The sequence below is a fragment of the Acomys russatus genome, chromosome 23 (genome assembly GCF_903995435.1).
Source record: "Acomys russatus chromosome 23, mAcoRus1.1, whole genome shotgun sequence".
In the NCBI taxonomy this organism is placed as follows: Eukaryota; Metazoa; Chordata; class Mammalia; order Rodentia; family Muridae; genus Acomys; species Acomys russatus.
This window is the reverse complement of record NC_067159.1, coordinates 23,319,288-23,345,760: the sequence shown is the minus strand read 5'-3', so window position 1 is coordinate 23,345,760 and position 26,473 is coordinate 23,319,288. Positions and strand designations below refer to the sequence as shown.

General features: G+C 45.9%; 1 protein-coding gene and 1 pseudogene across 1 annotated transcript in view; both read left to right on the top strand.

Annotated features, from left to right (window-relative positions):
• Slc44a3 (solute carrier family 44 member 3) overlaps positions 1-24,995 on the top strand; it is a 74,185-nt gene extending 49,190 nt beyond the window's left edge. The window contains exons 13-15 of the mRNA XM_051165629.1: positions 19,761-19,898; positions 22,873-23,109; positions 24,734-24,995. Coding sequence (XP_051021586.1) covers positions 19,761-19,898; positions 22,873-23,109; positions 24,734-24,838 — 480 coding nt within the window. The 3' untranslated portion in view covers positions 24,839-24,995. The remainder of the gene's footprint in view (positions 1-19,760; positions 19,899-22,872; positions 23,110-24,733) is intronic.
• On the top strand, positions 4,084-4,517 carry LOC127206343 (interferon-induced transmembrane protein 2-like; annotated as a pseudogene).
• Positions 24,996-26,473: the final 1,478 nt, after the last annotated feature.

The window sequence follows — 26,473 nt, the reverse complement described above, 5'->3', positions numbered from 1 at the left end:
GGCAGAGGCAGGGGAATCTCTGTGAGTTCAAGGCTAGCCTGGTCTACAAAGTGAGTCCAGGACAGCCAAGGCTACACAGAGAAACCCTGTCTTGAAAAGCAAAAAAAAAAAGTGTTGTTTGATGAACCATCATAAGTGTGCTGCTTTGTTTCCTTAGCCTTCATATTCTGTAGTCTGTTGTGACATCTAAGTATCTGGGTGGTGCCTGGAAACTATCTAAGCCTGGGACTCTACAGAGAGTTGGGATGGTGCAAATCTGGAAAGATATAAGCAGGATTGTTGAGATGCAGTTGTTCATGTAAACAGACACTCTTTGTTCAGCCTTTGGTTCTTATTTTTTATTTTTATTTGTTGTCATTTTAAGCATTGTTTTTCCTTTCTTTCTTCCTTCCTTCCTTTCTTTTACTTTCCAGCAGAGGTGGGAATGGGCATAGGAAGTAAGCTATCAGGTGATGCCAAAACTACTTGAAAACCACCAGTCTCCTGGGAGGATCTTCCAGAAAAAATGCCAGCTCCTTAGTTGGACCTCAGCTGTTTGCCTCTGCCCCTTCCTGCTTTGTGTAACTCAAGCTGGCCACTCGACCTCTGGGACTTTTGTGGGTTGAAAGAGTTGGGTTAAGTAAACCCCCCTCCCTGTCCCCCCCCCCCCCCCCCCCCCGCATCCATATGGAGCCTTCTGACACTTGTCAGGGCATCTAGCTCACAGCAGAGGTATGCAGATGTCACCCCACTCTGTCATGTGCCTATGAACTGGAATTAGGAACTAGCTGTTTTCCTGTGTTCCACAGGGATGCGGTGGCCATTTGGAATCTTGGGGAGTGGCTCTCAAGCTCTCTGGGTTCACTCAGAGGGGTTGTGCCAGAGTGCTGCTGGGCTGTTGAAAATAGCCTGTATGAATGACAGTGGGACTCAGGACAGACACTGGTCATTGTGGGCAGCCTTAGAAGTGGGAGAGTGAATACTACAGCGCTCAGCACTGTTCTTGTTTCATTTCTTTGTAAGTGATCACACCGGAAGACAGGTGTAGCTCCCTGAGGAGGGGACAGGCTGCACTAATGTACCTTGAAGCAGACTGTCATGCATGCAGCCTCCTTTCCTGTGACTCTGTCTGGATGCAAGCTAAGCCAGTATGGAGGTTGTTGCCTCCTGGCATTTGCATAAAAACACAGGCACCTCTCTCTTCCTTAGCAACAAAAACGGTTGTCAGAAAGGTTCAGACAGTCCTATTTATTTGAGTGCAGAGAAGAGCTTGATGCTTCCTGGGGAAATAGGCTCACCTCCCCCTCCCTCCTCCTTTCCACTGCCCCCTCCCCGCCTGCCTGCCTGCCAGTCATTTCTATTAGTGAACTTAAAGTCGGCCTGTCTTCCGAGCTTTTGTAGTCAACTTGACTTTGTAAACTCTCAAGCCTGCTGTCCCTGGGTCCTTGACGTTAGCTCTGCCTCAATGGCCCCCTTTCTCTCCATCCAGTGCTCCGTCAATACGCCGTGACTTTTCCATGTCAGGTTTCGGTTCATCACAAGCCAGGGGTGGCAGATCTCCCCTGACACTCCTTTTCCTTTCCCAGAGCAGCAGGTGCATCTCAGGGGACAGATGCAATGAACAGCGGGACATTTTTTCTAGCTAGATTCTAATGATGGAGAGGGGCCTAAGAAGAAGTTCTTTTTGTCACCAATGTGGCCCTAACAGGAGCCCTGGTCAGGGAGCATCCAGGCTTTCTTTCAATGGCAGAGGTGGCTCTGTCCCCTTGTTTTCCCTGCTGGCTGGCTCGGAACTATCCCTGGACAGCCAGCTGTTGTGAGAGTTCTAGGGCGGTGCCTCCTGTGTGTGCATTCTAGAGAGAAATGCACATGTGTGACTATAGTGACAGTTTGCATGGAGGCTCATATATAGTCAGTGATAATCCTTGGCTGGCAGCTGACGCATAGCAAATGCTATTACCCCTACTTTAGATAGGAGAAAAAAAAAAAAAATGAAGGCTCATCTTTGTCAGAGGCCCCAGACTGTCTGGAAGAAAGCACACAGCTGAATCCCTGTGCTTCCCCCCTGTGAGGCTCAGGAGCTGCTGCTGGGCAAGCAGGGCTTAGTGTGTCTGTTCCAGGCCCAGTTTACACCTGCTGTGAGCATGCTGCAAGTGTCAGGGCTTAAGTGGGTGAGGCTCTCTAAGTGGGCCTTGGCCCACCCTCTATCCTTGAGGGGATGGCTCAGGGGCCTTGGCCCACCCTCTGTCCTTGGGGGAAGGCTCAGTGAGCAGCCGCCACCTTAGAGAAGACTCTGAGGTCCTTCCTGATTTGACATTCTACTTTGAGGGAAAAACTATTGAGGTTGATTAAATGGAGGATTGTGTCACCATCAGGGAGGGAGGTGGAGTGATACAGGGGTACTGGGGCAGGCGGGCACCTCTACTGGGAAGTGACTGTATTTAGGATAAATGGCACTGACTTCCTCCCACGTGTGCTGCCCACAGAGAGAAGGATGCCTGCTGTGTGTGTATGTGTGTATATGCCATCCTGAGCATGGTTACCCCCACCTGTATTAACTACAGTCGACCTCGACCTCACCTGTCAGCCCTTGGGGCATTCACAGATGATAACACTTAAACTCTAAGACCTTAGAAGGAAAGTGAGAGCTGTCTCCTGAGGTTCAGAAGACACAAAAGGCCTTTCTTCTTCCTTGTCCAAGTTCAACACTGCTGAGAGACGCAAAGGGTTGAGCCTAGGGATATCACTGCAAACGAGATCAGTTGGCTGGATCCCATAGACAGCTTGTCAGCTGTTCACCTGAAATCAGAAGGGCAAGCCACCGTCTCTCAGGCCTTACCTACAGAGTGGACCCTGGAGGGGAGAGCGTGCAGTCAGTCCCTGTGACAGTAGGATCCCCCAAGAGAGTCAGGAGAGGATTGAACAAGCCTGTGCTCTGCTCCGCGGTCCACACACACTGGCTCCTGATGTCTGCCTCTTCCCCCAAGGAGAACTGAGTCATGTCCTTCCAAAGAGACTGTGGGCCATTAAACAACAAAAACCAAGAGCATCTCAGTGACATTGGCTCCAGGATTTCAACTAGGATTTTCACCAGGCCTGGGCCACTCCTCCCACAGGCTAGGCCCTCAGACATCAGGAGTCAACTTCCCTTCATGATAGCAAAATCTGTAGGCCAGAGGACTTGGCGCCTCATCCAAGGGTTCTTTCATTCCCCCATCTCTATGCTGTGTCTTTTTCTGCCTTCCATACATGACTAAGAGGCTGAGGATGGGCAAGTGTGCCCCATTATCCAGTGTGACCTGAGCAGAACTATATGCACACCGCCCCCTTCACTGGGGCAACATGGAAAACAGACCTGTGCTCCTAAGGCAGAAGGGTGAGGAAGGTTTGGGTCTTGGAAGGGTCTGGATCTCCCCACAATGATGGGACCAAACTGTGACCTTCCTCCTCCAAGCCTCTCCTATCCCCCTCCTCCCTTCTTCTAGAAGACAGTTACCTACCCACCCACCTACATATCTACCCACCACCGCCTGTCTACCAGTGTTCTCTCTTCCTTGTGCTTTATCCCTCTTGGACACCTGAGTCAACATTTCCATTACCCCAACAATGGTCTAGATTAAGAAGAAATCAGTTTGAGACAGATAGATCTGGATCTGAGTCATATACTGTGGGGCCTGAGATGGTTCTCTTCACCCCTGTTAGCTTCTGTTTCTTTCTTTTCTTTTCTTTTCTTTTCAAGACAGGGTTTCTCTGTGTAGTCTTGGCTATCTTGGACTCACTTTGTAGACCAGGCTGGCTTTGAACTCACAGCAATCTGCCTGCCTCTGCCTCCCATAGCTTGTTTCTGCAAATATAAAAGCCTCATGGACAGGAATGGTTAAGTAAGCCAACACACTAATATTTAAGTGTGCCATCTGCCTCTCCATACATGTTCCATAAATGGTTATTTGCTATGATGAAGGGAAGGTGTCTCCTGAAGTCTAAAGGGCTAGGAGCCTGTGGAAGGAGTGCCCCTAGAGGACTAGTGCAAATCTAAATTTGGCTACAGAGCCAGGGTAGCAGCAGCCATCATTCAGACAGGGCGATTATTCCAGAGTTTTTACCATGAGCTACAACTCCCAAGCCTTCTTGATACCCAATGCTGGATTTCCTCCAAGCTATGAGGCAATCAAAGAAGAGCATGGGGTGATTGAGCTGAGGGAACCCCCATAACTTAGCTGCTGTGAGTACCACAGTGACCAACATGTCCAGAGAGGTCTCTGTGCCCGATCATGTGATCTGGTCCTGTTCAATGCATTCTTCTTGAACTTCTGCTGCCTGGGTTTCATTGCCTGTGTCTACTCTGTGAAGTCCAGGGACAGGAAGATGGTGGGTGATGTGACTGGGGCCCAGGCCTAGATTTCCACTGCCAAGTGCCTGAACATCAGCTCCCTGATCTTCAGCATCGTTATGGTCATTATCTGCATCGTTATTGTCCCCACCACCTCTGTGGCAGGCTTTCAAGCCTTTCACAAAGAATATTGCATTCTGGATTCTAATCCTGCCCTGGGCTCCACTGTCGACATCTGGCCCTATCCCTAGGCTGAGGCCTTGACACTACATATTTGCAAATCTTATCCTCACACATCTGTGGACTCAATAAAGCACACATGGTGGCAAAAAGAAAAAGAAAAGAAAAGAAAGAAAGAAAATCTAAATTTGAATCCTGGAGTCACCCAGATTCTTCTGTTTTTGTTGTTCAGTGGGGGAGGGGGGAGTTAGTTACTTTCACTTACCATTCATCAAACATTGGACGTTTGTATGCCAGAGAAGTTGATGGTTAAAGTGCCTGTTTCCTGGGGCTATGCCAGACAACTGAAGCAGTTTGGCGAAGCTCTTTGTTCTGCGGCTGGCATGTAGAGATGAAACAGAAAACATTAGCGTTATCTACCATCACCACCTATGCCAAGTGCGTGTGCTCCTGGCTGTGTGCTACGGCACCTGGAAAAGTGCTGAGTTCATGAGGTTATTTATCAAATCCTTTCAGTTGGGTAGATCGCTATCCATGAGGGACTATGTCTACAAATACTTTTGCCTCCCTCAACTCCAGCAACCACTACTGTATCCACCATTCACTAAGAGAGCAGAGTTGCTCAGAGTCCTGCTTTTTTTTATTTCTCACAACCCAAAGCAGACAGATGTTTTCCCCAATTGTCCAGCACTTACATCCAAACCTGAGATTGGGACACACAGTGTGACTCTGGCTGGAGATTGAGAAAATAGGCTCACCCAGTCCATCAGTTGTAGGAGACAGACTTGTCTGACCCAGTCTCTTCTGCATCAAGCCTTCATTTCATTTGTTTGTTTGTTTGTTTGTTTGTTTGTTTGTTTGAGACAGGGTTTCTCTGTGTAGCCTTGGCTGTCCTGGAATCATTCTGTAGACCAGGCTGGCTTCAAACTCAGAGATCTACCTCCATCTGCCTCCTGAGTTCTAGAATTAAAGGCACGCACCACCATGCCCAGCTTTTTTTTAACATTAATTTATTTATTAAGTATATAGTGTTTTGCCTGTATATATGCCTGCACACCAAAAAAGGACACAAGATCTCATTCTAGATGGTTATGAGCCACCATGTGGTTGCTGGGAATTGAACTCAGGACTTCTGGAAGAGCTCTTAACCACTGAGCCATCTCTCTATCCTCTTTCTTGCCACTCACATTGGGAATATTGGTGGCATGGCCTAGTAAGGGTAACTAAGGTTGTTTCCTGAAACAAGTCTAAAAAAATCACCCTATCCAAGGGGTTGGCTTTTGGCTTTTAAGATTTATTTATTATATATACAGTGCTCTGCCTGCATGTACACCTGCAGGCCAGAAGAGGGCATTACAAGCCACCATGTGGCTAGCTGGGACTTGAACTCAGGGCCTTTAGGAGAACATCCAGTGTGTTCTTAACCTCCGAGCCATCTCTCCAGCCCCCAGCTGTCATATCTTAATTGTGAAATTCCCTTCATGATTCTGAGTGTTATGTAAAACACAAAGTCACAACAATTGATGTTCTTACCTTCCCATGAAAACATGTCTTAGAGATGGTGGAAATAGCATATGGGACCACTTGGATATTTAACTTTGATCTATGAAAACTACCACTGAAGTCAGCAAAACCCAGTTTCCTCAAACAGTCATGCTGTGACTGTTTGAAGGTGGACGATCTGGCAGCCATATATGTCGATCTTCTATGTTCTTCCCCTCAGCAACTCTGTGACTGGGGTAGGTACCCTGATTGTTTGCGTTCAAAGACAGATCATCCTCTGTGTTCATAGGCAGGGATGAAGGAGGGCTCTGGGAATGCAAGAAGGATGTTTGACAACCCAACACTACTAAATACTAAAGAATAAAGATGAAAGATGATTGCTGATGTTTCCAAACTTCACTTAGTGCGGGGAAATGGGATTAACAATTAAGTAGCTTTTGCCACAAGTCTAATCTTCCTTGTGATAGTAAGCAGGCTTCTTCAGGCTATCTCCCTTTGTGTCTTTTTCGGGGATGGGGAGAGGGGAGCTACTTCCAGAGGCTCTTTAAGACTCCTTCTCTGAAGTCCTTACCACCCTTCCCTTTCCTGCCTTCCAGGCAAGGCATCAGCTGTGGGTTCATTCCTCCGGTGACCTTCCTCAGTTATCTCTGTTATAGACACTGAGGAGAAAGTGGTCAGAAGAAAAACAAAGGGGGTGTGGGTCATAGCGATTAAGGAGTTAAAAAGTTTTGATTTGGCAGTCACTAATCCACAAGCCTCCCACCATCTGAGCCTCATCCTTGAACAATTTCCACATGATTACAAACCAAAGACCAAAACTCAGATGTGCAAGGGACACTGTCTCATAATCTGGTTTCTGACTTCGAGGTCCCATTCCGTTGGATGGGCAGAAAAGTGGATCGCTATCTTCGCTTTATGTGAGGTTTTGGGTGTTCCCAGGCATCAGTTGGCACAGGTTGCTCTTGGAAAAAACATCCTCTTGTCTTAGTGGATCCTTGAACACTGTCCAGGAAATGGGATTCTTTTTACAAAGCCATGGCATATGGTCTTATGTGCCCAGATGTGTGACTGGTAGGTTACCTTCTGTCCTGTTTGTCTAAAAGAACTCACCTCAGCAACCTCCTCTTTCCTAGACAGACAAAGACCCCAGAGGTGGTCATGGAAGGCTCTTATGTTTACTTGTTCTGCTAAAATAAAAGAGACATAAACCACTGGTCAGAACTCACCCATTTCTGGTCCCTTGTCACCCCAGCACAGGGGATTTCCTTCTGCAGGTGGAGAAAGACCTGGCCACATACCCGCTGCTCTAAGACATTCAGATCACATTGGTAGCTCTTCCCTTCCCTTTCCCCACTGCAGGGAAAGGTTCAAAAGGTTAAAAGATGTGAGAAGGGGGAAGCTAGTAAAAGTGGCAGATGGATTATCTTTTTGCCCTCGCTCCTCACTTGGCACCTCGGGAGAATGAGCAGAGCCTGAGTCCTGTAGGGAGGGGAGAATGGAGGAAATGCGCCGCAAAGGGAGTAGGTAACACGCATGCGCCTGGCAGAGACCATGACCAGCCCTTTCGCTCAGATACATCTCTCTACATCAGTGGTTCTCCAACGTTCCTAACGCTGCGACCCTGTAATACAGTTCATATTGTGGTAAACCCTAGCCACAAAATTATTTTCACTGCTACTTCGTAACTGTAATCTTGCTACTGTTATGAACAGTAATGTAAGTGTCTTGTGTTTTCTGATGGTCTGAGGTGATCCCTGCAAAAAGGTCATTTGACCCAATTCCCCACCTTATGAGTTGGAGACCCACAGGTTGAGAACCTCTTCTCTAGACACTGGGAAACAAGTTCTCTGAAAAGCAGGTGACGGAATGCTGTGGGAAAATTTGGTTTCATTAGATTTCTTAAGTAGGTGGGGCCAAGACATTTCTAAAAGCTTTGGCAGTTGGATCCAGTCTTTGACAGCAGTTGTGGTTTCATCTTCCCACTCCCTTTGCCTTTTACAGACTGCTTCCGTTGGTAGAGGGGTGGGGTACAGAGGGCATTAGTGGGGATTGCGTTATCTGAGGAATGAGACAGCTGCACCAAATGACTTCATCAGGGTGCATCCCAGTGTGAGAGTGGGGAAGAGTTCTCTTGAGGTGTGAGCCGAGCCACGCTTCTCACCATAAAAGGAACAACTAAGAAAGGTGGGGCAGTCCAAGGAACAAGAGGCAGATGATCTCATTAAGTGCCCTATTCTGGTTTGTAACTGGGAGCTTGACCAAGTCGACCTTCCAGACATGTCGTGGCCTAAAGGATGATGACTCTGGCACATACAGTTTCAACACCAGCCCTGGCTCCATGCTGCCTTCATACAGCTCTTTCATTTGTAAAGAGTGGCTGGGAATTTATAAAGGAAGGGGGTAGAAAATGAAGTAGCTCACAAGAGCTGTCCTCATCTGAAACTGCATGTCAGGAGAATGGCTTTCTGAGCAAGTGTACCAGTGGAAAACAAAGGTTAAAATGGGATGACTGGAAGCCAAGCGTTGGAGGCTCAGAAAGAAAACACGTCATACAAAAAGCCACCATAATTAAGATGCCACTGGACTAGCATAAACAAAGGTACATGTTAGATACATAGAATTTTGCAACAGAATAGAGAGGCTAGAAGTAAATTCTCTCATATATGGCTAGAGAGACCAAATAATATCATAGAAAGAAGGCAGTCTTCCTAACAAAGGTTCTTGAGAAAACTGGGGATCTACACCCAGAAGACTCTCAATGTGTGGCATTCAAACACCAAATCATGGCAACTAAACCTGAATGTAAAGCCCCAAAGGATAAATCCCTGGGCGGGGGAGGTAGCTCAGTGGTTAAGAGCACAGGCTGCTCTTCCAGAGAACCTGGCCTTGATTCCCAGAACCTTCGGGCAGCTCATAACCACCTGTAACTCCAGATCTAGATTTTCTGTCCTCTTTGAGCAGCACACACATGTAGAGCACTTACATGCAGGCCAAACACCCACATACAGTACATTAAAGTAGATGAAAATGTAAAAACTGGGCTGGAGAGATGGCTCAGAGGGTAAGAGCGCTGACTGTTCTTCCAGAGGTCCTGAGTTCAAGTCCCAGCAACCACATGATGGTTTACAACCATCAAGAATGTAAGCTAATGACCTCTTCTGGCCTGCAGGTGTGCATGCAGGTAGAGCTCTGCAGGCATAATAATAAATAAATAAATCTTTAAAAAGAGAAAGAAAAAATTAACAACTGACAAAACCCCCTGGTAGAAAACACAGGGCATGGAAGGCATCAGATTTGGCATCAACTGTTCACATGTAACACAAAAACACAGACCAAAACAATAAAATCGAAGGGTCTATCTTAGACTCAAGACTTACACACCCAGGCATGGTGGAGGCGCACGCCTTTAATCCAGCACTCGGGAGGCAGAGGCAAGTGAATCATTGTGATTTCAAGGCCAGCCTGGTCTACACAGCGAGTCCAGGACAGCCAAGGCCAAACAGAAACCCTGTCTCAAAAAAACAAAATAAAACGGGGGGAAAAACAATGCACAGTGATCCACAGAGGAAAAGGCCCATTGCCTGGGAAAAAATTGCCACAAGCCATATGTGATAAGGGATTAATGTCATATGTGATAAGGGATTAGTATCCCCAATGTATAAAGAACTTCAGATCAACTACGACAGACCAAAAACTTAATTATTTTTTTTTTTAAGGGGCAAAGGATTTGAAAAGACATACATCCAAAGAATCTACATAAGTAGCCAATAAACATGGGAAAATATTCTCGGCATTACAACTCATTAGGGAAATGAGTCCCACAAGAACACCAAGCTAGACAACCATACCAGAGATGCAGGAGACCTAGCTCAGACCCATCCAGGCTTCCTGGCTGTCACTTCAGCCTCTGTCATCCCCTAGGGCCCTGGTTAGTTGACTCTGTACACCTATGTCTCTTCTAAGAGTCTTTCCTGCAAGGCTAGCCAAGCCACGGTACAAAGCAGAACCAGGGTTCTATCTGTTCGCCTTCATCCTGCACCCGAGCAGGCTGCTGTCGTCTTGCCAGCCCCTTGTCAATCCACAGTGTGTCCCTGGATGGGAAGCATCTGACTTAAAACTGTTTCTCCTTGGAGCTGAAGAGATGGCTTAGCAGTGAAGAGCACCAGCTGCTCTTTCAAAGAGGTCCATGGTTCAGTTCCCAGCAATCACATGGTGGCTCACAACCATCTATAATGAGCTCTGATGTCCTCTTCTGGCCTGCAGGTGTACATGCAGATAGAGCACTCCTATATGTAAATAAACATTTAAAAAACAGTTTTACCTTAAACATATGACATCTGGGAACACACACCTGCTCCCACTTTTAGCCTCATCTCACCGGCACCACTTCTTCAATTCTCAGTTCCAAATTGGAGGTGGTTTGTGTTAAGTAAATGACCAATCATCTAACACTTGTGAATACCATAGTGTTTGTGGGGGCTAAATAATAGTAAGATGGGCCCCAGGGTAAACTATCTATCTATCTTTCTTTCTTTCTTTCTTTCTTTCTTTCTTTCTTTCTATCTATCTGTCATGTGTGTGTATGTGTGTGTGTGTCTATGTGTTCCTACCATTAGCCACCTACTTGTCTCTGGCATTGGCTGGTTGTTCCTGGTGTCCACTGGAATTCTTGAGGGGGCAGGGAGAGCCCTGGGCAGGAGACTGGATGTTCCTGGAGCAACCCTCCTTGGGATGGTGGGTATGGCTGTACACTGCCTATTGGATCTTAGGGAAGAGCCCACCATTCTCCTTAGGTGGCTGTGTCCCAGTTGTAGACCCACAGGCAGGGGATTGGAGAGGGGGTGTCTAGCCTGTATGATGCTGAGAACCATCAAGTCTCCTCAGAAACTCAGGAGCCCTCCTCTCACCAGGGAAAGCACTTGCTTTCTCTGTCTATGATCTCTGAACTTAAGCTGCCCGGAATCACTTGTTCCCGGCACCCACGGGCTCTCCTCTCACCTGGGAACACAAATGCTGGCATTTTGGAATACACAGCACGGCCTTTCACTGCCCAGTTTCTCCACAGTCATCGTAGACCTGCTACTCAGAAACCATGCATGCTGGGTGCCGCTTTGTATGTACAAATGTGTGTGTGTATATATTTGGGAGTTTCTTGCATGAGTATTGTACTTGCATCGGGGCTAAACATTTGGCACATACAATCTAGGTTTACCTTCTTAAGGACTCTGAGTATCAGGCAGCTGTCAGTCACACTGTACAAATGAAGAAACTGAGGCTCAGAAGCTGAGGAGCTTCGCCAGGATGACAATGACAGCAGTACCATTTGGTCATCTGTATGCCCCCCCCCCCCCCACAACACACACACACGTCACGGTATCATTGGCTTTGTGGCACTGCCGGAGTTCCTTCATCCTCAGGTGGTTGTGAGCCAGTTGTAGACCCACAGGCAGGGGGTTGGAGTGGGGGGTGTCTAACCTGTATGATCCCGAGGACCATCAGGTCTCCTCAGGAACCCAGGAACCCAGGAACTCAGGAATAAGGATAAACAGGAGGAACAGGAGGACGACGGTTTCATTTAGCTGGGGCACGCCCACCTGTTCTGTGTTTCTAATAAAGCCTGAAGTCGGCAGCCGTACTAGCTTTCCCATTCCACACACCCACGGTTTAGTTTGTCCTTGCAAAAGAGTAGGCTTCCTTTCTGACTCACTCATTTCTTCCACTGACTACACACAGGTCAAATGTGATTGATGGATGCCACCATTGGAAGCATGGGGGAGGGGAGTGAGGGAGGGGGAACAGGACGATGCTGGGTCAAGGTAACAGTCTGCACAGTTCTGATTCCTGAACCTGCCCGGTCACACAGTTGCATTGCAGGGCACAGAGCTTTCTGAGATCAGCCAAGGGTCAAGTTCAGCAAGATGGGCTTGCCCTGGATCTGAAGGAAAAGGCGTATTCTACACAGAGTGCATGCTGTCTGCTCCTTGCTTATGCTCAAGGATCATGTCCACCTTCCTGACAGGGTCTCACACTCATCTGGAACTCACCAGGTAGGCTAGGCTGGCTGGGCCGTGAACCACAGGCATTAACACATCTCTGCCTTCTCAATGCTGTGACTACAAAGTTGGTCCCACCAACTCACTGTGTAGACCAAGTCAGCCTTGAACTCACGGAGATCTGCCCACCTCTGCCTCTAGAGCACTGGGATGAAAGGTGTGTGCTGCTAGGTCTGGCCCATTTTGTTTGTTTTGGCTTTTAACTCCAGTTGACCAGCTGAGTTGTCCTTCTAGCCTGAATTTTATGATTGTTTTAAAAAAGGTTTTTGGGTAAAACTGCTTGCTTGCTGCACAAGCCTAGTAACCTGAGTTACATTCCCAGAACCCACATGGAAAGAGAGAATTGATTCCCTTGTGTTCTTGTCCTTGGTCATCCACATGTGTACCACACACATATAATAATAATAATAATAATAATAATAATAATAATAATAACAACAACAACAACAACAACAACAACAATAATAAATTCAATAAGTTAAAATTGATAGAAAAGGAGTTTTAGAAAGCTAATTCTTGTGTGTGAAAATGTGTGAGAAATTCAAATATTCTTCAGTGTGGGTTGAAAGTCACTTTTTTTTAATGACATCAACTTAACATTTGTACTTTCATTGAAAAACCTTGTACAATACAGTTCTGTTGCCTTTGGGCTGGTCTGTCTGGCTGTCCTTTCAACTGTGCTTACTTGCCAAAGGAATGTTTGGAGGAAAAGGAGGAGATCCTTCACAGGGCGACTTGAGAGTGATCTCTGGTTTCCTTTCTTCTCTGTGTGTGTCGCTTATTTTATTTTATTTTATCTTATTTTATTTTTTTAAATGATGAGCTTGGAATGAATAAGACCATTCTAAAACTTAAGCCTACAAGCAAATACATTTCAGAAAAGCAAATAAGACTGCCTTGCTCTGCTTCTGGCTTTCTTGGCAGGAGAAACTCTCAGCCACCACTCCCCACCCCCAACCAGGAGCGCGGTCCCTCCTGGCAGGACCCCCAAGGGAACTGGGCTGGCAGGCTTCCCCACTCACAGTCTCTTTGGTGATGGTTCGCAGCAGCCTGGTAAACAGTGAATTCTTGCCGGGGCTGGTTAAGGCCAGGCCCTGGTCCTTGGAAGACCCGGGTGTGTTTGTCGGGGTGCCGTGATTTCCTCCCCATGTGTTCGCGATAAAATCAGAGATGAAACTGGCTTAGGCTAGTTCCTGCAAGTTTTCCTAGGGGCCTTCCTGTGGATGGATGTGAATTCAGCTACCCCTGTGCTTCTCTGAGTTCTGAGGGAAGCCGTGCCGTAATTTATTCAAGTTTGTCTTAGGAGCTCTCGCTATATTTTGAGTGAATAAAAACAGTATTCGGTTAGAAAAAGCCATTCCAGAAATAAAGCAGGCTATTCACGCCAGGGCTTTGGGGTGAATCCCTTCCCTTTTCTGTGGAGGAAAACTGTATTTACTTTTTTGGAAGAGTCAACAACAGCTCAAGTTCACAGCTCTGCCATCAAAAGAAACAGCTGGCTCAATTTGGTGTGTGTGTGGGGGGGGGGGGGTTGTGTGGGGGGGGGACAGATGGGTGCCCTCAGGGGACAGAGAACTAAGGGCCAGGCTGTGCAAGCTTCAGTTTTGGTTTAAGGAGGTGGGAAGGGGCTTTCTATGTGTTAATATTCTTGGAGAAGTTTTTCAAAATAAAGAATTAGGGCTGGAGAGATGGCTCAGTGGTTAAGAGCACCGCCTGCTCTTCCAGAGGTCCTGAGTTCAATTCCCAGCAACCACATGGTGGCTCACAACCATCTATAATGTTATCGGATACCCTCTTCTGCAGATAAAGCACTCATGTACAATAAATAAATCTTTAAAAAAAAAAAACAAAAAACAAAAAACAAAATAAAGAATTAACCTAATGCCTGGGTGTGGTGGTACTCACCTGTAATCCGAGCACCCTGCAAGGCAGAGGCAGGCAGATAGATCGCTGTAAATTTGAGGCCAGCCTGGCCTACAAAGTGAATCCAAGACTGCCAAGACTACACAGAGAAACTCTGTCTTGAAAAAAACAAAAGAAAAGAAAGAAAAGCCAAAACAAACAAACAAACAGAACAAAAACCTCACTACAACAACAAAGAGTTAATCTAGCCCTTTTTGTTATGCAAGAGCACAATGTTTAGACTTTTTATTAAAGGAAAATAATAGAGTCACAGTGATTCTTTTCCCCCACAGTGATTATTTTACCGAGTTAATTAATGTGATCAGAGGAGGGTCCTTGGTCCACTATGAAGGAAAAGCATCAGGTGTGTGTGTTTGTGTGTCTGTCTGTGTGTGAACATGTATGTATGTATGTATGGGTGCATGCACACACATATTTCCATGGAGGCCTGAGCAGGATATCAGGTGTCCTGTTTTTTGTTTTTTGTTTTTTTGTTTTTTGTTTGGTTTTTCTTTTTTTTCATTTTCCACCATGTTTCCACAGGACAGGGTACTGACTGAATCTGGAGCTGACTGGTGGCCAGCAAGCCCCAGTGACACTTCCTTGTCTCTGCTCCTGTCTCCTGCACTGAGATTGAAGAAGTGTATGACCACCCTCAGCCTTTCTTATTTAAAGATTTATTTATTTTGTTTATGCGTCTGAATGTTTGCCTGCATATGTGTGTGTGTGTGTGTGTGTGTGTGTGTGTGTGTGTGTGTGTGTGTGTGTGTACCACATGCATGTCTGGTGCCTGCAAAGGCCAGAAGAGAGCATCAGATCCTTGGAGCTGGAGTTATGGAGGGTTGTGGGCTTTCATGTATATGCTAGGAACCACACTCAGGTCCTCTGTGAGAACAGCAAGTGCTCTTAACCACTGAGCCATCTCTCCAGCCCTGCCCCCCTGCCCTTTTTTTGTGGGTTCTGGGAATTTGAATGGAAGTCCTCATCCTAACTTAGCGAGCATTCTTAGCCACTGAGCCAGCTCTCCTAACAAACTTGCTAGTCTTTGATGCAAAACCTTAAAGCCAGCAGATGTCTTTTTACAAAGTGCAGGATGGGGTTCCTAAGAAGAGACAAGATTTGGCCGAGGTCTCTCTGCAGACAACCAGATTTAGAACCCAACCTCCTTCTACAGAACTGGCCTGCCGTGTCTTAGAGAAAGATCTCACATAGGCTCCGTGCTGCTGTTTTGAAGGAAACGCACAAAGTACACCTCACTGTAAATGTCTTCCTGTAGATGGGCCTGGGTGAGCCAGAGATCCTCTCCATGTGACATCAGTTTGGTGTGTGTGACTTGGCATGCCATCTAGCCCTTTTGTGCTTTGGGTGCTCTCAGCTGCCTTACTGACTTGGGGCTGGGAGGAGTAAATGAGTCAGTATGTTCAGGAAGTGTGCCTAGGACGTGCTACAGTGTGCACAGAATGGTCATTTGGGTCAGCATGTACTTCCACATGGAATTTGTATACCTGCCTGCAAGGGGGGGGGGGGAGGAATAGTTAAAGGCCACAAAGATGAGCTGGGAAGCTCCCTTCGGGTTTGTGCCAAGCAGTTTGGGGACACACCACAGGACGTCAGCTTGGGTGGCAGTGTTCAGAGGCACAGTATCTGGGAAGAATTACAGTTCCTGGTCCTAGCATCTGGGCCCTGGGGAGTGCTTCTTGACTTTGGTCCAGATTCTGGTTTGTCACTGCCACTGGGCCAGTGCACTCATGGGTATGTGGTCACACCACATTGACCCTAAGTGCAGCATGGCCCTGTGGGCATTATGGCTTGTGTGGGAATGTCTTACAGAATTCTGACATGATGGCTTGCAGCCATAATTCCTGGCTCATTCCTCTTATAGCAGCGGTTCTCAACCTTCCTAATGCTGTGACCCTTCAATGCAGTTCCTCATATTATGGTGACCTCCAGCCATACTTTTTAAGAACTGTAAATTTAGTACTGTTATGAATTGTAATATAAATATCTGATATTCAGGATATCTGTTATGTGACTCCTGTGAAAGGATTGTTTAACACACACACACACACACGCACACACACACACACACACACGCACACACACACACACAGGCGCGCACACACACACGCACATATGCACACCCTTGCCTACAGGTTGAGAACCACTGCCTTATATTACAGCCTTTGTTATTTCTCAAGCAACTAGAAAACTTATAATAAAATTGGATGCTGTAGACACACACACACAAATGCTAGTAACTCTAGCACTTGGGAGGTAGAGACAAGATATCATAAAGTCAAAGCCATCCTAGGTACAGAGTTAAGTTTGGGGACAGATGCATGAGCCCCGATTTCAAATTCAGTCTGTGAATTTTACGTGGTCATCAACATAAAATGGTTTAACCATTACCCACTCTTTTTCCTTGCTGAAAGGTTAGCCACTTGGGGGGGGAGGGAGTTCCCCCTCTAGTCATTTTCATGAGGAACGCAATGTGCTTGCTTCCCAGACTTCATCACAGGCCGCCCTTTCCACACAAGGTCAAGCTCTGCAGCTGCCTTAGCACATGGCCGAAGCTGTCAGCTCAGATGCGTGCGCGCACACACACACACACACACAAACGCACACACACACACACACACACACACACACACACACACACGATCAACAAGTCTAGTGCAGCCCATCCTCCCGACGCCTGCCAAGAAAGCAGCAGCTTCTACTCAACCTAAGCGTGGGGCCACTAATGCTGAGACAGCAGAATGCTCTGAGTCTAGAGCGGTGTCGCCCTCCCCCCACTCACTCAGACAGTCATTAATCTAGGTCTGCGTGTGGCACTGAGGGCTGAATCTCAAGCTAAAAGGCCAGTACTGCTGTCACTTCAGGAAGGCATATATAATTATAATGTCCCTGTCAGTGTGGGTTTAATGTTCTCTTTCAGTGGGCCACGAGATGTTAAAGAAAAGGTAAGTGGTTATGGGCCTCATTGAAGTTGGTGGGACTGACACACGCATGAAAATGTACCGTTTAACCTTTAAAAATCTCAGCTGAGGAACAAAAGTCTATCTCTGTTGCTTAGAAACGATGGATGGCACTAAATTGAATGTGAGGCAGTGGGTTTCTGGGAGATATAACCCTCCCTCAGAGGAACAGAACAAAACTCCAACCTACCCTTTGCCATATGACTCGGGATGTCTGCTAGAAATCACTTCAGAAAGGGAACACTTTGAGGCTGTGGGCTTGGGGCTAGAACCTGAATGAAGAGAGTGTTAGAATATATGATAAAGATGCCATGCAACAAATCTGCTATCAAAGGAGATTTATTGTGGGAAAGGGGGGAAATGGGACGTGCACCATGACAGAAATAGAGAGAAACCACGAGAGAGAGAGAGAGAGAGAGGGAGAGAGAGAGAGAGAGAGAGAGAGAGAGAGAGAGAGAGAGAGAGAGAGAGAGAGAGAGAGAGAGAGAGAGAGAGAGAGAGAGAGAGAGAGAGAGAGAGAGAGGATGGGGTAGCTCGGGCTAGGTGCTTATATCCCAAGCACCTGGCGCCAGGGGCAGATGATGACGTCAGAGGTTGAAAGCCCCTAGGGGCGGGCTAGCGGGCTGCCTGTTTGCTAACAGAGAGAAAGCAAAGATGGGGAGAGCCGTGGTAACCCCACTGGGCACGGGGATATGGTCCGAGACGCATGCGTTGCCACTTCTGAATTCTCGCGATGTGAAGCCTGCTGAAGCCTACACAGGTTCTTCCTATGTCTTCCAGAGGCCTGAGGAGCTGATCTGTGCTCAGTGGTAAATAAATGATGTCGTGTTTGGAGAGCTCTAGCTCGCTGAGATTGATCAGCCTTGGGTACTTGTCATTGCCAGATGCAGGGCTCCAGGAATGTGTCTTTAATCCTCCCTTTATTGATAAGGAAAAGGAGCTCAGAGAGACTGGTCGCTGGCCCATGCCCACTGGAAGAGCTGGGATTTGAGCCCAGAGACATTTGGACTACAGGGCTTGTGCTTCCCGTAACCACCATGATTTTAAATTGAGTTTTGGCCTAATGAAAACCGATGAATGTAAAACGCAGACAGTTGGAATCTAAAGAAAAGATCCTTTGTCTTACGGACTCGTGGGGGGCTTTGGGAAAGTGCCCTAACTTTGGTTTCCAGTCTATGAAAGAATGAATCTGAGCTGGGGATAAAATTCAGTTGGTAGAGTGCTGGCCCAGCACACAAGAAGGCCTGAATTCAGTTCCAACACCATATAAACCCAGTGTAATTCCCCAAGCCTAAAAGCTCAGCATTTGAGAGGAAGATGCAAGAAGAGAAGGAGGTCCAGGCCATCTTTGACTTTATAGTAAGGTGGAGGCCAGTCCACACTGTGAGCCCCTGTCTCCAACAACTAAAACAAAAAACAAATTTGCCATTCTAAACACACACACACACACACACACACACACACATTTTTTATTTAGTCATCTTATTTTTGGAAATTTAGTCTTAAGAACATATCTGAAGCTGGGAATGGTGGCACACACCTTTAATCCAGCACTCAGGAGGCAGAGGCAGGTGGATTTCTGAGTTTGAGGTCAGCCTGGTCTACAGAGCGAGTTCCAGGACAGTGAGGGCTACAAAGAAAAGCCCTGTCTCAAAAACAGAAAGAAAGAAAGAAGAAAAAGAAAGTATCTAAAGCTGAGTGTGTTGGCTCACACCTTTAATCTAGCACTCAGGAGGCAGAGGGAGGCATATCTCTGTGCGTTCAGGGTGGAGAGAGAGAGAGAGACAGAGAGAAGAGAGAGAGAGAGAGAGAGAGAGAGAGAGAGAGAGAGAGAGAGAGAGAGAGAAAATATCTAAAATCAGGAAATTAAAATGGTTATCACATATTCATAACAGCAGAACAGTTTAAATGGCCCATAAATGAATCTCATTTCTTGAGTTCTTGGCAAAGTTCAAGTGTACCTCCCTGCATATATATAAACACATCCCCCAGAGAACTGACAGTTACTAAAAATTAAAACTTTAAAAGCCATGTAATAACATAAAATGCTTACTTAAAGGCAAAAGTCAAATATGTAATCTTTAAAATCTGTTGTTTCATTTCTAGTCAGTTTTTCTACTGTTTCTTCCTTTCTCATTCCATCCTGCTATGCCCTCTGAGCTGAGCTCCATCTCCGGTGGGAGCCTTCAGCATGCCTATTTCCTGCACCACTTTTCCCACTGACCTCAGGGAAGAGTCCTGTTTTGTCTTCCTGGGTCTGTCTTGTTTCCGGGGAGCCACTCTGTCAATGTAGTTGATGCGGGGTTCCACCATCCCCTGGGGGACTGATTTTGTTCTGCTTTTGCCCAGACCCCAGATATTTCACTATCTTGGGTACACAATAGGCTATTTTTTAAAAGCACTTTTCACAGTAGCTGCTTGACTTTGAATCATGAATCCTTGCCTCTACAGGAAACACAGTTCTCTAATGACAACCAACACTATCTCTCAGGCCCAAGGGATCTCCATCCATCCCAGAAACCTTTACCAGTTCCTTACCAGCTACTATCTTGGGCTCAGCTCACAAGTCGCTAGGGTCTGCTCTTTCTGTACCCAAACTCCCTTTCCTGCCCTCTGACTCTGCTGTATATTAAAAATTAACTTAGGCTTACTCACTGTTTCTATGTCTGTGGTGGGACATTTAACCTTCCGTACTGGTGAGTGATACTTTCTCATTTATCAAACAGTACAAAAATATACTAGGTTTACAGCCCCATATTCTGTACTGTTGTCATGCTGTTGTCTAAAAACAATACTTAAAACGATGCAAACCATAACCGCTGCCTTTTGTTCTAGAATGCATACACCGCAGCTGCCATTAATGGGACGGATTTCTGTACATCAGCAAAAGATGCGCACAGAATCATAGCCAAGAATTCCAGTCATCTCACATCTGTTAACTGCCTTGGAAACTTTGTCATTTTTCTGGGAAAGGTGAGATGTCTTTGACTAGATACCAGAGGGTGGAACTCAACAAACTAGACAATATGGAGGCTGACTTGAAAGGGGATTTTGTGTTTGTTGCTCTGGATTCGCTGGCCGAGCCCTGAGCGGCTTCCTGTTTTGCAGATGAAGCCAGAGGTTTTATGTTTCCTGGGTCCCACAGCAGGTACAGTTTTCTGTTTCAGTCTTAGTCTATCTTCCTTGCCTCTGACCAGTTCCACCATTTTGATCCCTGGTTTTGTCTAAAATGAAAAGGCTACTTAACCTCAGAAACAAGTAAACTTTGTGGATTGGGTTTTGGTCCTAAAGCATAGGAGTAGCATTGATTTGATTAATTTGTATGTTATTTAAGGGCATTAAGTCTATAAAATAGAATCTGAAAGCCCATGTTTTTAATCTCAGCACTTTTGAGGCAGAGGCAGGTAGATCTCTGAGGCTAGCCTGGTCTACATAATGAGTTCCAGGATAGCTAGGGCCACATAGTGAGACACTGTCTCAAAAAAAAAAAAAAAAAAAAGAGGAAAAAGAAACTGAGCAATCTTAGTGGAGCCAGTTGTATTTCTAATGTCCCTTGACTATCTTTTTAAACTGTCTGGTTTGGTAAAAAGGTTCCTCAACACTGTTGGGCCTTGTGGTGTAAAGGACAGAGTTTATAACTTGGAAACTTTGAACTTCAGGGTCTTGTGACACAGGTCTATAATTCTCCAGCTACTCTGGAGGCTGAGCCACGATGCTCTCAAGGCCAAGGGTAGCCTGGACAAATTAGTGAAGCCTTGTCTCCTGGGGCAGGGGAAAAAAGTGCTGGGCATGATACGTGTCAGTGGAAGAACACTGGTGTTGCCTGTGTGAGGCCCTTGGATTCACAGTCCAGTACCACCATCAAAATAAAACAAGTGTAACCTGTCCCTCTCTTGGAATGTTGATAGGGGTGATACACTAGCCTGGATGGCTGTGTCCCACGATAGCAGGTTCTCTGTGCAGTGCCACACACTGTGTCTTCTTCCATGTAATGTTTCATCTTCTGGGTCTAATTCTGCCCAGCTTAGTTTGTCTGATCTCACTTCCACTTAAGGATCTGTCTGTCTGTCTGTCTGTCTATCTATGTCCCCATCTATCAATCATCTGTTCTCTGTTTGTGTCTGTGTTTATGTCCACCATGTGCATGCAGGTGATGCCAGAAGAAGGTATCAGAGCCGCTGGCACTGGAGTTCTAGGCAGTTGGGAGCAGCTTGACTTGGGGGCTGGAGTCAGAAACCTACGACCTCTGCAAGAGCAGCAAACACTGTAAACTGCTCAGGCCTCTGTGGCTTTTCTACTTCCACACTAGAAGCTGTTGTTTGGATTCCTGACCCTGGTCCTTGTCACCATGTCTCTTCAGTTCTTTCAACCATTCTTCCTCCTCTGACATAAACACCACCAGTTTCCAGCAATGCCCACAAGTGCACAAGATCTTAGTCACCAGCTGTGACCTGGGCAAGGTCAATATGGTGACTGTGCCCCACTTAGGGTTCTGTGCTTCTGTGGTACATATGGTGGTACATGACTGTGATAGCTGGCTTCTGGCAAGTTAAGGCATGCTTGGATCTCACAGGTGTGTGCTCATCACACATACATTTAAGGCTCACCTGGGCCCCGGCGAGACATCATGTGGCAATAATAATAGAAGCACAACATAATTATGTCTTTCAAAACAGCCAAATAAGGTATAGTTGTATGCAGTTCGGTAAGGCTATTATTTGAGTAGGATCGTGGGTGATACATTTTCTAATTCCAAAAATAGTCTTGGATGCAGTTTCATAATTCTCTTAATACGCTTATTTTTTTTATTCCATTTTAAATATGAATTCATTTTCTTAGATTTCCCATAAGAAACATATCGTGCCTACTGACATGTATGGGATAACTCATGCCTTAGGCTTCTGAAGGAAACAGCATTCAGAATTCCCTGTTCATCTTTAGAGGCATCCAGGGTAGTAGAGACCGCACGTGGACTCTCTTTGTCATTTTTTTTTTTTTTTAAAGAAATTGGGTGTATCATGTCTTGTAAATGTGTTCCCAGAAATATAATAATTACATGTCACAAAAGCCTGGGAGAATCCATTTATCTTGCACACTAGCACTGAAAAGCTTTCCACGCTAGTGTCCAGAGGCTAAAAGCAATCACTTAGAAAATTAATAATTCACCTACACCATAGCTTGCAGTGCAGTATAAAAATGGGGTTAAAAAAAGATGAAGCCAGCCATAGTGGCACATGCCTTTAAACTCAGGACTCAGGAAGGAGAGGAAGGCGAATCTGAGTTCAACTACAGCCTGCTCTACCGAGTTCTATGACAGCCATGGCTACAGAGAAACCCTATCTCGAAAAATCAAGAGAGGAAAGAAAAAGCTTCTAAGGTGTGGTGGCCCAAACCTTTAATCCCAGCACTCGGGAGGCAGAGGCAGGCGGATCTCTGTGAGTTCAAGGCCTGCCTGGTCTACAAAGTGAGTCCAGGACAGCCAGGGCTACACAGAGAATCCCTGTCTCAAAAAAACAAAACACAAAAAAATAAACCCAACAAGAAACAAACAAAACCACCAAACTTCTAAGGAGCCAAGACTCAGTTCAGCTCATAGTATCTGTGCCTAGGCATGAGGACCGACATCCACATAAAGGATGAGTGTGATGTTACATTCATTCCTAAGTCTATGCTGGGAGGTGGGGGTGGGTACAAATGGGAGAATCTTTGGCGCTCACTGGCTGGCCAGCCTAGGTTCAGTGAGACCCTGCCTCTCAAAACAAGGTAGAGAGAGCAGAAGAAGGTATCCGGCATTGACCTCTGACCTCTACACAAGTGCACACATCCACAGGATTACATATACCAAACACACACACTTGTAATTGGAGGTAAAACTCAAAGCCTTGAGTATAACAGCCTACTGAAACTATAATAAAGTTTTCTACCACTCCCCTGACCCCACCCCCAGGTGCTGGTGGTGTGCTTCACGGTTTTTGGAGGACTGATGGCGTTTAACTACAGCCGCGCGCTCCAGGTGTGGGCCATCCCTCTGCTGCTAGTTGCCTTTTTTGCCTACTTAGTGGCTCACAGTTTCCTATCTGTGTTTGAAACCATGCTGGATATTCTTTTCCTGTGCTTTGCTGTGGACCTGGAAACAAATGATGGATCATCAGAGAAGCCATACTTTATGGGCCCAGAGTTTTTGGTAAGTAAACATTTCATCTCCTGTTGTACTCTCCATCCTCGGGCCTTCGGAAGTGCTGAGGACTCATACATGAGGGAGGAGACACACCCTGGTCTCCCCTGGTCCAGAGGGCTTCTTGAGTGTCTACTTCCACCTGCCCCAAAATTGCAGAGGGGGATGGGAGCTCGTCTTTCAGAGGCTGAACCACTTTCTTACAGAGACACCACCCCCCACCCCCCACCCCGACCCTCGCCGCCCCCCATCTCCAAAGAGAAGTGAGATAATCTCTGCCATTTTCTCATTATGGAAGCTTCTAACCTGCACTTCCTATCTACTCAAATAATTAATCTGATTCCTTCTCAAGTCTCTGATGGGGTTGAAGATCAGATAGTTTAGTTTTACAATGAAGCTTAGTTGTTTAGGGGTTAAGATGCTTTTAAGTCTAGATAGATGTTTTAAGTTGATAGATGAAATAGGATAAGACATTGATTTACATTCAGGGTTTTAGACTCACCAAGATAGCAAAGATGTTTTCTTCAAGGTTGCCAAATACAAATAGCCAAAACACTATGAATGTAACATTTATATAATTCCTGATTGTTTTTGTGGTTCTTTTTGCTGTAGGTAATTTATTGCATATATGTAAAATGATATAAATGTATATGTAAAAAAAAAATTTTTTTTTTAAAAGCACAGAGAAGTGAGAATGGGGCATGTGGGCTCTTCCACAGCAGCATGTTGGTGGACACGGTAGTAGTTGGTTTATCTTTGGCACTAATAGCTTGATCTTGCCTCTTGGACTTTCTGGGAATTTGGACAATTGATGTTTATATAAAGCGTTTGGCCTTTCCAAGCACCATGTCCTACCCATGAAGCTTTGGGTAGAGCATATTATTTTGCAGACTGCTCATCTTTTGTGCCAATGCTGACAGATCTGCAACCCCAGGGGCCCCGTGCTAACCAGGGCACACCCTCTGCAAAACTCCATGCTGCTTGTATCTGGAGCTAGCAGGCAGTTGTTTCCAACAGCTTTTTGCAACAATGAATTGCTCACTATGTCTTATCTTCTGTAGACAGGAGACATTTCAACGTTGTCTTTGGCTATTGTGGGGGTGGAGGTGTGTCAAATGATATTTTATCAATTTTCTTTCATTTTGTTGCCATAAAAATTAAGCTCCTTTGGCCCTAAACAACATTCAAAGCACTGCCATTTCCACTGGTACTGGATTTCAACACTTCTATGAATTAATGAGTAAAAATATGAATGTCCTCCATCACAGAAACATAATGATACAATGTTTACCTCTGTATGTACTCTGATGGACTCCGGTGGTTGCAGGAAAGCCAGGCCTGGTGGCACACACCTGTAAACCCAGCACTCTGGGAGGCAGAGGCAAGTGGATCTCTGTGAGTTCGAGGCCAGCCTGGTCTACAAAGTTAGTCCAGGATAGCCAAGGCTACACAGGGAAACCCTGTCTTGAAAATCCAGAAAACAATCCAAAAGAACCGCTTTGAAATCACCCTACTACGCACACAATTACTTTGAATACACTCGAAAAACTTCTAAAATTTGGTTCCCTAAAACTCTAGGGCCATGATCAAGAGCAGTTACGTCACTGGTGTTCTTTATTCTTTCGTTTTTCAGAGTTTTGTAAACCGTACCAACAACTTTAACAATTCAACGTCTCAAGGACACAAGGACTCATCACCAGATGAAGAGGGGACAGAACTCCGGCCCATCGTGAGATAGGGGCCAATAGACATTTGTCCCCTGAAGAACCTAACTGTGCTCTGACTACACTGTGACACCAAAAAGGACTACAGCTATTTTCACATGATCTAGAGCAAGAAAGATAATGTTAGGCCGGGCGTGGTGGCGCACGCCTTTAATCCCAGCACTCGGGAGGCAGAGGCAGGTGGATCGTTGTGAGTTTGAGGCCAGCCTGGTCTACAAAGTGAGTCCAGGACAGCCAAGGCTACACAGAGAAGCCTTGTCTAGAAAAACAAAACAAAAACAAAAACAAATTAAGAAGGAAAGAAAGAAAGATAATGTTAAAACTAAGTTCATGTGCATCGATTTAAGAGACTGGGCAGGATGACACACACACATCTATAATCCCAAGGATTTAGGAGGCTGAAGCATGAAAACCACCAGTGTAAGGCAGCCTGAACTACACAGGAGTTAAACGCCAGCCTGAATGCTACACAGAGACCTAATCTCTTTAAAAAAAGAAAAAAAAAAAGATTGGCTCATTGAATAAAGGCACCCTAGGACCTGAATTGATTTCCCCAGATCTACGTGGTAGAAAGAGAGAACCTATTTCTACAAGTTATCCTCAGACCCCCACACAGGTGTTGTGGCCCATGCACGCATGCACAAATGCATGCATGCAGATGCACATGTGCACATTAAAAACGAAAGTAAATAAATAACACACTATGTGAAACCTTACCTGGGTTTGTCTTTTTCCCCCCTTCCTTTTCATTTTGGTTTGTCTCTTCTTTTAAAGGAGGATTTTGTTAACAGAAATTTAACAAACCCACAGCACTTCTCTTATACAGAGCAGGATTTTCTTATTCTTCCAACACATGCTGAGAGCATATTAGCATTTCAAGTTACAGGTCCCAAACTGAGAGGTCTGACTGGAGCAGGCATGTGTGCGAACACACACACACACACAGGTCCCAAACTGAGAGGTCTGACTGGAGCAGGCATGTGTGCGAACACACACACACACACACACACACACACACACACACACAGGCAGTTGAACAAGACGCGACTCAGCTTGCTAGCAGGCCATACTTTCACAAAGCAGCAACCATCATAGGAAGGTGACGCAAAGGACCCAAAATGACTTGCCTGTAAGGTTCTTTTTAAATTACTTTTAAAATACACCTTTACAGCCCCACCATGGATGGAGCGTAGAAGAGGTTTTCCTTTTGAAAGCCCTAAGCAAATCGGGACACTGAACATTGGCCAAGATGCTGTGTGGAGCTCCCATGCTAGGAGGAAGCTCCATCTGACTGACTTGGCAGGCCAGCGCATGTGATGTAACACGAGGCTCCTTCCCTTCCCAGCTGCCTCTGCAATTTGACAATACACAGCCTGACAGCTTCGTTCCACTTTAGATGCAAATTTTTTTCTTAAATAGTACCATGAAATTTATTTAGCTCCAAAATCTCCTACCAAGACTTCCGGGGCATTCCCAGAAGCATCAAATGAGTCATTATAGACTGAAGAGCAAGTACATGTCACCTCTGTGGATTCAAACCTCTGTGTCTCGGCCAAAGCCACGCAGGCCTACCAACAGCCGTATCAGAGGAAACCACTTGGCAAAGACAAGGTCAGAGGGCGCAAACTCGGCTTCCCTCAAGCAATGGC